We start from the raw sequence: 15,880 nt of genomic DNA on the forward strand, positions 1-15,880 counted from the left end.
TTTAGTCTTTGATAAAAAAGTTTTTTGTCAATTGTGTTTTTGCTTAGATTCTCTGGACCAGTATGACATAAAGCATTATTTGTCAGGAAATAACAAAGCGTAAATTACCAGGAACGTTCACTCGTTCATTCGAATGATCAAAAATTATTTTTGTTTCGTCAACGCTAGAACAAGATAAGGGGAAAATTTACTGTCAAAGATAAGTTATGAACTTTGATAAAATGATTCGATATAGAACAATTAATAAATTTTACATGAAAAAAAAAACGGTTGTTATCGGTTTTTTATGACCCATAATATGAAAGCTATCATTCTGTTTTCCTAATACTCCGTTTTATGATCTATCTTCTTATCAATTTCTAATCACGAGATTTGAAAAACAGATTCATTTTAAATTTGTATTAAAAATATTCAATATTAGCTGTTATAAATAGCTACATATAAAAGCTAACTGTCTCAATAGTAACTTCTATTATTAAATGTTTTTTTTTAAATGGTCAGAATGTTACTTTGAGCTTTTTGTTAATAGCCTGTTTTTTGCTTCAACACAGAACAAAAGCACTCATAAAACAACTAGAAACAAAAGTTATTAAACTGTTTAGTTATCATATCAAGCAAACTCGTTGAAAGTATTCTTTTTTGATAAATACTTACAGATTAAACGTTCTGAGCTTAAAATTTATTAATAACTTTTCAAAATGGTGTTTTATTAGCTTTTGTAACAGAGGTCTGAGAATTGTTAAACATTGCAATATATTGACTTCAGCTATGCGAATCAAATCACGATAGATAATCACCAGCAGTACATATAATTATTGACAAGGGACTGGACAACCCACTATAACTCGATTGGTCTCAATCCAAAAAAACTCTTCATTAATCAGAGAATTTTTAATTCTGTCTCTGTAGACACCCCAAAGCAGACAAAAACACGTCCTTCTTTTCAAGCATGCTGCTCTGCAAATTAACACACTACCTCTGGCTTCTGCAACGATGGTTCCTGGTAAGTTTTGACAATCAAATCACCGAGCGCAAAAAATGCTAACTTAATCTGGGAAAACCAAAACATTACGAGCCAGCTCCCTTCTCTTGATTTTAAATAATATATTGCGATAGCCGGAATTTTGAAACAAAGGCGTTGCAGTTCAACTCAAAGACTGGATCAACAAGTTGGTGTAGCTAGTCTAATTTAGTCTGCCATGTTGGATCACAGTCGCCCTCCATCTATGATCAGCAACCGGCCAGTAAACAAAATACTGTAATTTTTTTTAATTAGTGGGTATAGAACGAAAATATTTTTTAAAATGGAATACCGCTCTTTCAGTACTTGTTACAACTGAAACCTAATACCTCAACTCTGAATTTCAATGCGACTCAAGTCCGGGCAATTGTTATGTCTTATTTTAGTATAATTTCCTAGAATTTATCGATTACTATTGTAAACCAATTATTGTAATCGTTCCTTATTTGTCGCCATACCCCACACTAAAAACCGATTATATATGTACTAAGATAAGTTTTGCGGAATTAAAGAGGCGAAATAAACCAAATTGTCAACTTTATTTGGTAAAGACGCTGGGTCGTAATTTAATTATCAGTTGGTGATTCTATTAAGGTTGTCATTGTGTTGGATGTCATGACAGCTAAAGGTCAACAGGACCTGACAATGGAACCCAATGCAACCGGTTGCGACGTTGCTAAGTCAGCCATCGCAAATGTTGAGCGAGTTCTTCAACTGAGTTTCGAAAGTAACCTCTTCTTTGATTACAAGTTAGTGTCTCACTTGAATTCTGAAGTTCGATTGGTTTGAGTTGGTTATTGATATCAAAACTTTTTTAATAACTGTACTTCTGTCTACACGAGGAGAATGAAAACATATTTTGCAAACAATATCGCCTTTTTGGTAAATTAGTGCTGAACATTTTAAAAATACACTGTATAAAATACTGTGTGTAAATTTTTCACTGTTTATTTCATTCATGGCTATAAGTATTTATGCCTTAGGGTACAACGACACATAGTTGAAAATTAATTGTGTCTCCACGACTGATTCTAATGTTTCCATTAGACATAAATTAAAGAAAACATATTTCATCGTTAATTTCACAAAAACGTACTCATTAGTACTGATTGCAGATTTTAAAAGACCAATAGCAAACTGGCACTTACTGATAGAAAGAAAATTGAGTTCAGAAAAAGCGTCGTAAAAATTTTGTTCATTAGATAAGTTCATCGACAAAAACATATGATATACGAAAATCTGAAAAATGATAAATTGTCATTGAAAAATCGTTAAAAAAAATTAAATTTAAACTGAACAAGGAGGCTCTCTGATGCTCAATTTCACATAATTTTTTGACCCCACTCATCCGTTCGTCCCACTTTTTGTCATCGACAGAACAGATAGTTAAAATAGACCTTTTATGACAAGGTCGGCTTAAAAACTGAAAAACCTAAATTGTATCAGTTTATTAAAATGAATTTTGAAACCGGTACCCGAAATTTTGTCAAATAGAACAAACAAATTGTGAAAGTTTAATTAAGCAACATTTGAGACATTTGAAGTCGTAGTTACTTCAAAATGTGAAAATTTAATGAAATGAAGAGCTTTTGTTACCGCAGAAAGTTGACTTCTGTCTTGTTCCATTAGCGTGCGACCCCTTAAAACACAAAAATCAAAAACCTGAATCCCAAGTTAATATGCTAAAATTGTAAAGATAGAGATTAACATTTCAATACTGTAAAAGAACAGAGGAAAACGAAATGTCAAAGAAAAATTTTTAATTAATCCGTATTCTACCATCAATTCCAACAGTCACATTTTTCTTACTTGAAAGTACGCCAAAATAGCGAAAACACTAATATTTTTCTTGCAAATCAAACGGAAGAAGCAAAATATACTTAAGAACTTCACTAAAAAAGCTCGGCTCTTTTTTGTTATTGCCCCCCCCACGTCCATTTACACCCCCCCTCACTTATATATGTTATAGCATATTGGTTTCATTCCATACACTTACATATACAATTATATACAAACGGTATTTACAAATTAATTATGCTGCGAAGTTTTGAAAATAAGAAGCATACCGTAATTCATCTTTGCTTATAATGTAGGCAGACAAAGAATAATGCGTGTTTTTAATATTTTTGCGCTTTTCTTTCACAGGAATAGCTTTATGGCACTGATTTTTTTGACAACTGGAAACAAAAATTCATCCATTCGTCCATCGGTACCGGCAATTTATTATGACTAAAATAACGGATCTCTAAGGACCAAAATGAACATAATTGGGGGGTGCAAATAGACTGACTATATAAGGCTGGGGGCAATAACAGAAGAGAGCCAAAAGCTCTTGTTGGTTTTTTTGCAAAAATAATTGCAATCAGTCTTTAGATTAAAATTTAAAACAAACTAATAAGTGCGACAAGTGACAGTACAAAGAGAATTTATCATAAGACTATGTTCAACATGATACAATATCTAATTCATTATTCTAATTAAAAAGTTAAGAACTAGCCAAATTGCACCGCAGTCACAGGAGTAGCAAGTATCCGTCTGGAGTATATTCATCGGGGCTCATTACTGTTATAGTCCCCAAGTCCATTGGCACCCCCCCCCCCCACTTATACATGTAATAGCATTTTGTTTGGATTTCTTACACTAACACAGTCACTTAAACACAAACGGCACTTACAATTTAATAAGGCAGCGTTTTGAAATTATTGCGTATGTAAGAAATTACAACTTGCATTTAATTTAATCGGCAGTTGAATAATACGTGTTTTTATTTATTCAAGGTTTAGTTTCACTATGTATTATTTTAATCATTTTAACAAGTTTTCTGATTAAAATTTAATTTTATTTTATCAGATTATTTTTACAAGGAATGATTGATGTTCTGAGATTGCAATTTAAGTCATAACGCAATTTAAGTCACTCTTCTTTTTAATTAACAAATTTGAAACAAGCTAATAATCAAATTTCTGTTGATGTTATTGAAGCAAAGCAACAAAAAACAGAGCACATTTCAGTTTTTGTGTGTTATCAATTTTAGACTAATATTGCGTCACAATTTGTCTATTTCAGTTCTTTTTTGGCCATTCTCATAGCGTGTTTCTTGTCCAATTTAATCAAATAACAATTTTTATTTTATTGCGCAGCGACAATTTTTGTTTTGCTATAACAGTAAATTGTTTCTTGATGCTGAGTTTCAGTTATTTTCATATTCACTATCTTAATATTTGCTTACCATTGTTTTGGTAACATTAATATTTTGTCATCAAAGCTAAATTTAAGCTATTTTTGCTCTTAACTATTTAAAAAAGACAGACTGATAGAAATGTTTTTGACAAGCTTGACTTGCAGAGTCAATGAGAGGTTGAATTTAATTTTTCATCCATGTTTTTCCTTGTTTAATATTAAAATGAAGCTTAACTCATTTTCGACACGGTATATGTTCAGACGCCAATGTTGAGCGTTTTGTAAGTCCCTTGCCAGTATGATAAAAACTTTTTGAAAGATCGCAATGGCAAAAAATAACTGAAAATAGTTGTAAACTTAATTTTAGATAGATAAAAATATCTAAACACTATTTTTGGAGTATAGTAGTAGAAAAAAGGACACTTATTTACCAAATTGCAATTTGTTGTCCGAAGAAGAGATTAGCGGTTTTGCTTTCAGTGGCCCTCACCTGACTTTAATGTTAACACCAATGTCTTAATGCTAGATATTTTAAACATAGGTTAGCAGAAAAAACAAAATTTGAAAGATACGTACGCAAATCAATCAAAAGCTCGCTCAAACAGCAAAAAATCAGCATAATCATCCAAAACTGCAAAAAAGTAGTCCAATGATCTTAAAACTGCAAAAAATCAATCTAAACATCACAAAACTGTGAAAAATCAGTCTAATCATCCCAAACATGCGAAAATATACTCTAATCATCCCAAAAGTGCAAAAAATGATTCGAATCAAACCAACACTGCAAAAAAATCTAATCATTCCAAAACTGCGCAAAATTAGTCAAATGATTCAAAAACTGCGAAAAACTGTCTAATCAACCAAAAACCGCGAAAAAATAGTCTAATCATCCACAAACTGCAAAAAATTAGTCTAATTGTCCCAAAACTGCAAAAAGTTACTCTAATCATCTTAAAACTGCAAAAAAATCAGTTTAATCATGCCAAAATTGCAAATCATCAGTCTAATCATACCAAAACTGCCCAAAATCAGTCTAATCATCTCAAACCTGCAAAAATTACTCTAATTTTTCCAAAACTGCGAACAATCAGTCTAATCATCCCAAAACTGCATAAAGTTAGTGTAATCATCCCAAAACTGGGAATAATCAGCCTAATCAACCCAAAACCGCGAAAAATTAGTCCAATCATCCACAAACTGCAAAAAATCACTATATTCGCCCCAAAATTTTCACCTCGAAAAACTGCTCCGTTTGATAGAGCGCCTCGAGACATATTTTTCGTGTTGTGAATTGGCAATGAACTTGAACACTTTAGGTAGCTCTCCTCTGTTGTGTCGTATTTTTTAGCAGTGTTTTCTTGTGTGGGTTTATTTTTTTAGTTATAATACAAATTAGTATACTTTTTTAAAATTTGCAACATATGCTTTGTTATGGTCAACTCCGAGAGGCAATTCGTGAGTTTTGGAGCTCTTATAGTTCCGCTTCAATATTTGTTCTAATTGTATTGAGAACAAATCCGTTCTCTTATCTGTCGCGTTCTCTTATCTGCAGTATTATTGGGTTCACTGAATTCCGTCCTATTTCCCGCTTTCCCTCTAATAAACAAACTGTAGCTTTGCTCATAAAAAAGTGGATTGTCAGACAATCGGTTGTCAAACTGATACAGAGTCTCGGTCACTGTCCATGCTTGCTTCTCCAGAATCGACCGCCAGTAACCTCTTGGTAAATCACTTACTGCATTCAGGGCCCACCCACACATTTTTGTAGGCAACCACTTCATCATCTCTTCTTCCGTCAATCCCAGCTTCATGCCAGTGCTGAAGTAATGTTCACGCCAATCTTCCCAAAATTCGTAGCCTGGTGAAGTAAAACGCTTCACCAATTGATAACCAAACATAATCAAACTATTGGTAACCCAAACTGCAATTGTAACTCAACTTTCGGCATGCTCTCAGCAGTTTCACCAACGGAAAATATCGCACGCTCTCCAAATTATCAGAAAATAATCTACAGCAAAAAGTAACAAAGAAATGAAGCCCACTCAGGAGCGCCAATGTCGTCTTCTGAATTTCTGCTAGGCTCAACAGTGAGGGGACTCTGTCGCCCAGAAGACCGATCAAATAATATAAACCAAAGATTTTGAATTGGTGAAGCAAGCGTTACTTTGTTACTCGGCAATTTCCCCTCCTCCACTCTTGTATGCTGTTGCAAATTAGACTGCCTTGTAATAAGTTAATTCACAATTGAGCTCGTAATATCAATCCTATTTATATGGATAACAAAGGTAAGAGAATTACTTGCACATCAATGGAAAGACAGTTTCAAGACAATTTATAATAGTAATTAAAATAATATAACCAAAATCCGTGGTTCACTTTCCCTAAACGAACTAAACCAAAAAAGCTCACAGTATCGCAGCTGGTCTTGCGATTACAATTCTTTTTAAGTTTACTCCCACTAAACCAACTACTTTCTCTCGCTTGTTCGAAACCAAACTTCTGAAGTTCTCCCAATATCTCCAAAGTCTCTCTCTCTCTCTAAATTTCTGTGTCACTTCAATTTATATTCAACAAATGCGCTCTTATCTTAAGCAAACAAACCTTAATCTCTTAAGTAAACGTTGCAAATTACACATTAAATCTGTTACATTCTGTAGGAGGGCTTTGTTTGCTATGCAAACAAACCAATAGCAAATTTTGCTCTGTCCTTCAACTGCTACCAACTATTGTTCAACTTTCTCATTATCTTAAGTACACGACCTTTGGACTCTAATGTAAACAAATTCACTCCACTTTATCTCTTATTTGCACTTGACATGTCAATCAGTGTTTGCTTAGTAAACATTGAACTTTGCTCTGAAAAGTTCTTATACCTCTGTTTCCGCTATAAAATTAATTAGCTGCAATCAATCCCTGTCAAAAATCACGTGTTAAATAAATAACTAAACTCAACCTTAAACCAAAGACCAATTGTAATTTCCAATTTTTAAATTATTTCATGCGATTCCCCAGTTAACAACCGCCGAAGGGTCTTATATTCCTAAAAGCCCAAAATTTCACCTCTAGGGGACAATCAGGGGTCATTCGTCCAAAATGAGGGATAGCGTTGAAAACTAACTATTGTTGCAGAAAGTTTTTGCATAGTTGCACCTAATCACAAAGTTTGATGGCCTAACTCCCACTAGAACACGAGCAATGAATGCGCACATTTTTCATCGACCTCACGGATGACCCCAAAATTCACAACTTAATATCTCGGAAGTAGTGGTCAAAACGTCTTCGGGTAAAATTTTCCAGTAACTATAGGGTGCCACCAACATGCCTGCCAAATTTCGTGACCTACCGATTAGCCGTTGCGAGTCGTTTGCAATTTGAAATTTTTTAAGGAGTCGTGGGTGCCGCGACCCGAAAAATCCGAGTTCGTCAAAATTGACCGGGGTGGGTAATTATTGTCACTAATTGTCTCAGGTTATCATATTATTACCATTTCAAAATGATTCGGCAACTCAAAAATGCCAATTTCTGGTCCTTGGCACTCGGGTCAACCCGAAGCACCGACTTCCGGTCCTACCCGGAAGTTAAAAATAGCACCATTAGAATGCCCTTGAAAAGTTACACTAACCCTCTAAAAATCATAAGGCTACTACCAATACTCCACGAGCAATTTAAATTTTACGTCCCGCAGCACCGGCGTGCGCTAGTTCCGTGCGGGTTGGTCTCGGGTCAAATCCGACTTCAAAATCGGATTCCTCGTACCCAAATCAGTCTATCCCCCAATTTTTTGAGACATTACTATTTCAATTCAAGAGCTAACTGTCTTCCGGCAAAAAACAGCCTATTTAACGCAGAATACCCAAAAGTGATCCTAACTCCTTTTCCATGATCATCTCATACAGTACTCTGGACTTGATACCCGTTGCAACCCTTAACTAGCTTTATATCATACTCAAACAGTCATCTTCCATTCAAGATATCGAAAACCTTCAAATCACCCTACTTCCGGTGTTAATAGTTCGGGGTTGGGTAGTCGGATTGGCACAAAAGGTATATCAGCCTGAGAGAACCATTACGTCTACCTGACATTAAAATTTCATAAGCGTCCGCTTAATATAACTCCCACATTTGCAGGCCACCAAATTCTGCTATCCCCCTTATCCTTGTCACTTCAAAATAGCACATTTGTTAACGTCAAACTGAATTTCCAATTCTGTTCAAAGAATCTAGTTCGCTTCAAGTCTTCGTTCTCAAGTTTACTTAAATCACTCACTTCGACTTTGACCTGATGCCCAAAAACAACTTTGCTAATCAAAAGAAATATATCGACAGCTCAATATGCTTTTGTTCATTGATTTGTTTGTGTAAGATATATCACTCAAATCACCTCTCTGGCGCCTTCGAAACAATAACCTTCAATAACAGAAAGCTAAACTCAAATACCTAACTTAACTTAAATAACTTGACCTAATTTATCTAACTTACTCTCCCTTTTAAGAGAATTACTTGCACATCAATGGAAAGACAGTTTCAAGAAAATTTATAATAGTAATTAAAATAATATAACCAAAATCCGTGGTTCACTTTCCCTAAACGAACTAAACCAAAAACGCTCACAGTATCCCAACTGGTCTTGCGATTACAATTCTTTTAAAGTTTAGTCCCACTAAACCAACTACTTTCTCTCGCTTGTTCGAAACCAAACTTCTGAAGTTCTCCCAATATCTCCAAAGTCTCTCTCTCTCTCTAAATTTCTGTGTCACTTCAATTTATACTCAACCAATGCGCTCTTATCTTAAGCAAACAAACCTTAATCTCTTATGTAAACATTGCAAATTACACTTTAAATCTGTTACATTCTATAGGAGGGCTGTGTTTGCTATGCAAACCAACCAATAGCAAATTATGCTCTGTCCTTCATCTGCTACCAATTATTGTTCAACTTTCTCCTTATCTTAAGCACACGACCTTTGGGCTCTTATGTAAACAAATCCACTCCAATTTATCTCTGATTTGCACTTTACATGTCAATCAGTGTTTGCTTAGTAAACATTGAACGTTGTTCTGAAAAGTTCTTATACCTCTATTTCCGCTATATAATCAATTAGCTGCAATCAATCCCTGTCAAAAATCACGTGTTGAATATATAACTAAACACAACCCTAAACCAAAGACCAATCGTAATTTCCAATTTTGAAACTATTTCATGCAATTCCTCAGTTAAAAACCGCCGAAAAGTCTTATATTCCTAAACGCCCAAAATTTCACCTCTAGGGGACAATCAGGGGTCATTCATCCAAAATGAGGGATAAATTTGAAAACTAACTATTGTTGCAGAATGTTCTTGCATAGTTGCACCTAATCACAAAGTTTCATGGCCTAACTCCCACTAGAACACGAGCAATGAATGCGCACATTTTTCATCGACCTCCCGGATGACCCCAAAATTCACAACCTAATATCTCGGAAGTAGTGGTCAAAACGTCTTCGGGTAAAATTTTCTAGTAACTATAGGGTGCCACCAACATGCCTGCCAAATTTTGTGACCTACCGATTAGCGGTTGCGAGCCGTTTTCAATTTGAAATTTTTTAAGGAGTCGTGGGTGCCCAGACCCGAAAAATCCGAGTTCGTCAAAATTGACCGGGGTGGGTATTTATTGTCACTAATTGTCTCATGTTATCATATTATTACCATTTCAAAATGATTCGGCAACTCAAAAATGCCAAGTTCTGGTCCTTGGCACTCGGGTCAACCCGAAGCACCGACTTCCGGTTGTACCCGGAAGTTAAAAATAGCACCATTAGAATGCCCTTGAAAAGTTACACTAACCCTCTAAAAATCATAAGGCTACTACCAATACTCCACGAGCAATTTAAATTTTACGTCCCGCAGCACCGGCGTGCGCTAGTTCCGTGCGGGTTGGTCTCGGGTCAAATCCGACTTCAAAATTGGATTCCTCGTAACCAAATCAGTCTATCCCCCAATTTTTTGAGACATTACTATTTCAATTTAGGTGCTAACTCTCTTCCGGTAAAAAACAGCCTATTTACCGCAGAATACCCAAAAGTGATCCTAACTCCTTTTCCAAGATCATCTCATACAGTACTCTGGACTTGATACCCGTTGCAACCCTTAACTAGCTTTATATCATACTCAAACAGTCATTTTTCCTTTCAAAATATCGAAAACCTTCAAATCACCCTATTTCCGGTGTTAATAGTTCGGGGTTGGGTAGTCGGATTGGCACAAGGTATATCAGCCTGAGAGAACCATTACGTCTACCTGACCTTAAAATTTCATAAGCGTCCGCTTAATATAACTCCCACATTTGCAGGCCACCAAATTTTGCTATCCCCTTACCTTTGTCACTTCAAAATAGCACATTTGTTAACGTCAAACTGAATTTCCAATTCTGTTCAAAGAATCTAGTTCGCTTCAAGTCTTCGGTCTCAAGTTTACTTAAATCACTCACTTCGACTTTGACCTGATGCCCAAATACAACTTTGCTAAGTAAACGAAATATATCGACAGCTCAATATGTTTTTGTTCATTGATTTGTTTGTGTAAGATATATCACTCGAATCACCTCTCTGGCGCCTTCGAAACAATAACCTTCAATAACAGAAAGCTAAACTCAAATACCTAACTTAACTTAAATAACTTGACCTAATTTATCTAACTTACTCTCCCTCTCTCATGTCATTTTACTACATTCTACACTCCTCCCTTCTAGACTATTATTCTCCCAAATAATTGCAAGCCGTTATCCTGTGACCCGATTAACTTAAACCTACGTATTTCAACAATAGTTGACCCAGTGAAAGGAACCACTTAGCTTTAGCTCCGGTTTAATATTAAGTAACTGCACTAAAATTTGAATAGCGTTTGATTAAATCAGATTTGAAAACATTTTCGAATTTCCACATTTTAACAGAATCTACATAATTCATCAACATTGATTTTTGACCGAACTCTATTCCCTCTGACATACATCATCCCCAGGGAACCCTAAAATCACTAAAGTAAAAAAAATCTAAATATAGATCTACCAGAACTACACATTTCCCTAAATCATCTTATTTTTTGAAAAAAAAAATTCGTAAAGCTCTAGTGCTTGATCAACTTGTCCTAAAAAACCAAATTAATATAATATAGGCAAAAATTGGTTAAAAAGGCTTGGATAACTCAACTGTCATCGTCCCACTCATCATACGCTCTTGCACTTGTACACGAAAACCTTCTTCCTTTGATGCCTGAATGGATGTCCACCTCTTCTTCCATCCGTTGAAGCTGCCATTTCTCCTGTAATCCTGCCATGACTGCTGTCTTAATGCTTCAAAACGGCTCCACCTCTCTTTACGGCTCAACGATCGTATCGTCAGCAACAGCTTCGCAGTCTCCGGAAATCGCGATGCAATCCCTCTATCCACTTTTTGCTCAACTTCCATCGAAAACCCGCAAGAGTACTCCCTCCTAGGCTGTTGATCATCATGAACCCAACTGTGCAACACTGTAGTCATTGAATTGTAATCGGATTTCCCTGTTCTGTCAACTCCAGCACTTTCCCTTTGATGCTCATCCGTTGGTTCGACCAAAACACTATCACGTAGCTGACTTTCGTTCAATTGCGATTGCACCCATTCCTCCAACTCCTTTCCCAACTGTACAAAATTAGTTCGGTCACCTGCTGCCTTATCGTTTTGACCCTTGTGTGTTTCAGATACCAGCTGACAATCAATTCCTGTCCAAATCTCCCAAGTGTCCACAGTGCACTCAGTTGTAAACATTTGTGTCTCATCAGCCACCTTTGTTGAGTTGCAGAGCTTCTGGTCCACACCTCCTGTCTTTAACTCCATCAAGGCCCAGGCTCCCAACATATCGTTTCTGCTATCTTTAACACCACCACCAAAATCGCTCGCTATTGCAGTTACATTGTCGCTTGCTACTCAGTTCGAACTCGCGGCAAAACTTGTCTCACTTTTCGCATCGTTGACATTAAATTCGTCTACATTCAAAAAATCTGTATCCGAAATATCTTCAAACAAATTGTCATCATCCAACTGTTCATCTCTTAGCTCACCAGACTCTGGCGACTGTACCTAATCTTTTTCCATAGCATAATGCTCGTTTGGTCCACAAGACTCAAATTTCCGCTGAATGATTTCTCCCTCTGACGTTTGTTTTCTGAAATCGCTATTTTCATTTTCGCTCAGCGCTGCTCTACAAATTTTCTGATTTGTTTGACCACAAATTTCATCCGTAAACTCGACCTCAGGTCCAGCTTGCACTTCATCGCCGTCACCTGGATATCTTATTCTACTACCACTCTCAGAAATGCTCATACCTTCTTTTTCTCCAAAGAGATCTATACCGAAAGCTCCTTTTCTTGGCAAACCACAGCTGGACCCAATGCCAAAACCATCAGAACTTCTGCCAGGTTGCCGAAATTGCTCAATTAAGGAAACGCCAGCGCTACTTCTTGTATCAGTCACCTGCCTTTGAGAACACTGCTGTCGCGTTCTCTGATCTGCAGTATTATTGGGTTCACTGAATTCCGTCCTATTTCCCGCTTTCCCTCTAATAAACAAACTGTAGCTTTGCTCGTAAAAAAGTGGATTGTCAGACAATCGGTTGTCAAACTGATACAGAGTCTCGGTCAGTGTCCATGCTTGTTTCTCCAGAGTCGACCGCCAGTAACCTCTTGGTAAATCACTTACTGCATTCAAGGCCCACCCACACATTTTTGTAGGCAACCACTTCATCATCTCTTCTTCCGTCAATCCCAGCTTCATGCCAGTGCTGAAGTAATGTTCACGCCAATCTTCCTAAAATTCGTAGCCTGGTGAAGTAAAACGCTTCACCAATTGATAACCAAACATAATCAAACTATTGGTAATCCAAACTGCAATTGTAACTCAACTTTCGGCATGCTCTCAGCAGTTTCACCAACGGAAAATATCGCACGCTCTCCAAATTATCAGAAAATAATCTACAGCAAAAAGTAACAAAGAAATGAAGCCCACCCAGGAGCGCCAATGTCGTCTTCTGAATTTCTGCTAGGCTCAACAGTGAGGGGACTCTGTCGCCCAGAAGATCGATCAAATAATATAAACCAAAGATTTTGAATTGGTGAAGCAAGCGTTACTTTGTTACTCTGCAATTTCCCCTCTTCCACTCTTGTATGCTGTTGCAAATTAGATTGCCTTGAAATAAGTTAATTCACAATTGAGCTCGTAATATCAATCCTATTTATATGGATAACAAAGGTAAGAGAATTACTTGCACATCAATGGAAAGACAGTTTCAAGACAATTTATAATAGTAATTAAAATAATATTACCAAAATCCGTGGTTCACTTTCCCTAAACGAACTAAACCAAAAACGCTCACAAAATCCCAAATGGTCTTGCGATTACAATTCTTTTAAAGTTTAGTCCCACTAAACCAACTACTTTCTCTCGCTTGTTCAAAACCAAACTTCTGAAGTTCTCCTAATATCTCCAAAGTCTCTCTCTCTCTAAATTTCGTTGTCACTTCAATTTATACTCAACCATTACGCTCTTATCTTAAGCAAACAAACCTTAATCTCTTATGTAAACATTGCAAATTACACTTTAAATCTGTTACATTTTATAGGAGGGCTTTGTTTGCTATGCAAACAAACCAATAGCAAATTATGCTCTGTCCTTCATCTGCTACCAATTATTGTTCAATTTTCTCCTTATCTTAAGTACACGACCTTTGGACTCTTATGTAAACAAATCCACTCCACTTTATCTCTGATTTGCACTTTACATGTCAATCAGTGTTTGCTTAGTAAACATTGAACGTTGCTCTGAAAAGTTCTTATACCTCTATTTCCGCTATATATTTAATTAGCTGCAATCAACCCCTGTCAAAAATCACGTGTTGAATATATAACTAAACACAACCCTAAACCAAAGACCAATCGTAATTTCCGATTTTGAAACTATTCCCCAGTTAAAAACCGCCGAAAAGTCTTATATTCCTAAAAGCCCAAAATTTCATCTCTAGGGGACAATCAGGGGTCATTCGTCCAAAATGAGGGATAAATTTGAAAACTAACTTTTGTTGCAGAAAGTTCTTGCATAGTTGCACCTAATCTCAAAGTTTCATGGCCTAACTCCCTTTAGAACACGAGCAATGAATGCGCACATTTTTCATCGACCTCCCGGATGACCCCAAAATTCACAACTTAATATATCGGAAGTAGTGGTCAAAACGTCTTCGAGTAAAATTTTCTAGTAACTATAGGGTGCCACCACCACCAACATGGCTGCCAAGTTTCGAGACCTACCGATTAGCCGTTGCGAGTTGTTTGCAATTTGAAATTTTTTAGGGAGTCGTGGGTGCCGAGACCCGAAAAATCCGAGTTCGTCAAAATTGACCGGGGTGGGTATTTATTGTCACTAATTGTCTCAGGTTATCATATTATTACCATTTCAAAAAGATTCGCCAACTCAAAAATGCCAATTTCTGGTCCTTGGCGCTCGGGTCAACCCGAAGCAACGACTTCCGGTCGTACCCGGAAGTTAAAAATAGCACCATTAGAATGCCCTTGAAAAGTTACACTAACCCTCTAAAAATCATAAGGCTACTACCAATACTCCACGAGCAATTTAAATTTTACGTCCCGCAGCAACGGCGTGCGCTAGTTCCGTGCAGGTTGGTCTGGGGTCAAATCTGACTTCAAAATCGGATTCCTCATACCGAAATCAGTCTATCCCCCAATTTTCAGGTCAATCCGACTTCAACTTTTTGAGAAGTTACTATTTCAATTTAAGTGCTAATTGTCTTCCGGTAAAAAACAGCCTACTTACCGCAGATTACCCAAAAGTGATCCCAACTCCTTTTCCATGATCATCTCATACAGTACTCTGGACTTGATACCCGTTGCAACCCTTCACTAGCTTTATATCATACTCAAACAGTCATTTTTCCATTCAAAATATCGAAAACCTTCAAATCACCCTACTTCCGGTGTTAATAGCTCGGGGTTGGGTAGTCGGATTGGCACAAAATGTATATCAGCCTGATAGAATCATTAGGTGTACCTGACATTAAAATTTCATAAGCGTGCGCTTAATATAACTCCCACATTTGCAGGGCGCCAAGTTCTGCTACCCCCTTATCTTTGTCACTTCAAAATAGCACATTTGTTTACTTCAAATTGAATTTCCAATTCTGTTCAAAGAATCTAGTTCACTTCAAATCTTTGCTCTCAAGTTTACTTAAATCACTCACTTCGACTTTGGCCTGATGCACAAATACAACTTTGCTAAGTAAACGAAATATATCGACAGCTCAATATGCTTTTGTTCATTAATTTGTTTGTTTAAGATATATCACTCAAATCACCTCTCTGGCGCCTTCGAAACAATAACCTTCAATAACAGAAAGCTAAACTCAAATACCTAACTTAACTTAAATAACTTGACCTAAATTATCTAACTTACTCTCCCTCTCTCATGTCATTTCACTACATTCTACATATGGACAGGGGTAGTTTGAATTGCTGTTTTAAACTTTGTACATTTTTCAACCAATTTCCAAGCATCTTGTTAATGTTTGACTTTTTAAATATTGAAATCGGTTCGTAAAGGATTAATGGAAAATATTAACCATAAGATGTAAAAATTAAATCTTGACCCCAAAAAGTGATG

At 36.5% G+C, this 15,880-nt stretch overlaps 2 protein-coding genes across 3 annotated transcripts in view; one reads left to right on the plus strand and one right to left on the minus strand.

Moving 5' to 3' along the window:
• Positions 1-15,880, minus strand: part of LOC142349863 (proteasome subunit alpha type-6-like) — a 237,184-nt gene that overhangs the window by 155,170 nt on the left and 66,134 nt on the right. The window contains exon 1 of one of the 2 annotated variants that reach the window (XM_075401683.1): positions 3,697-3,706. The exons of the other annotated variant lie outside the window; for it this stretch is intronic. The gene's annotated coding sequence lies outside the window, so the exon portion shown is untranslated. Of the gene's footprint in view, positions 1-3,696; positions 3,707-15,880 lie in introns of those variants that run through there. 2 annotated transcript variants of the gene reach the window in all.
• The window catches only part of LOC142349862 (uncharacterized), a 120,221-nt gene continuing 105,002 nt past the window's right edge, over positions 662-15,880 (plus strand). Inside the window, exons 1-2 of the mRNA XM_075401682.1 lie at positions 662-1,003; positions 1,616-1,770. Of these exons, the coding sequence (XP_075257797.1) occupies positions 950-1,003; positions 1,616-1,770 (209 nt within the window). The 5' untranslated portion in view covers positions 662-949. The remainder of the gene's footprint in view (positions 1,004-1,615; positions 1,771-15,880) is intronic.

The sequence above is a fragment of the Convolutriloba macropyga genome, chromosome 11, assembly GCF_964194025.1.
Source record: "Convolutriloba macropyga chromosome 11, txConMacr16.3, whole genome shotgun sequence".
In the NCBI taxonomy this organism is placed as follows: domain Eukaryota; kingdom Metazoa; phylum Xenacoelomorpha; order Acoela; family Convolutidae; genus Convolutriloba; species Convolutriloba macropyga.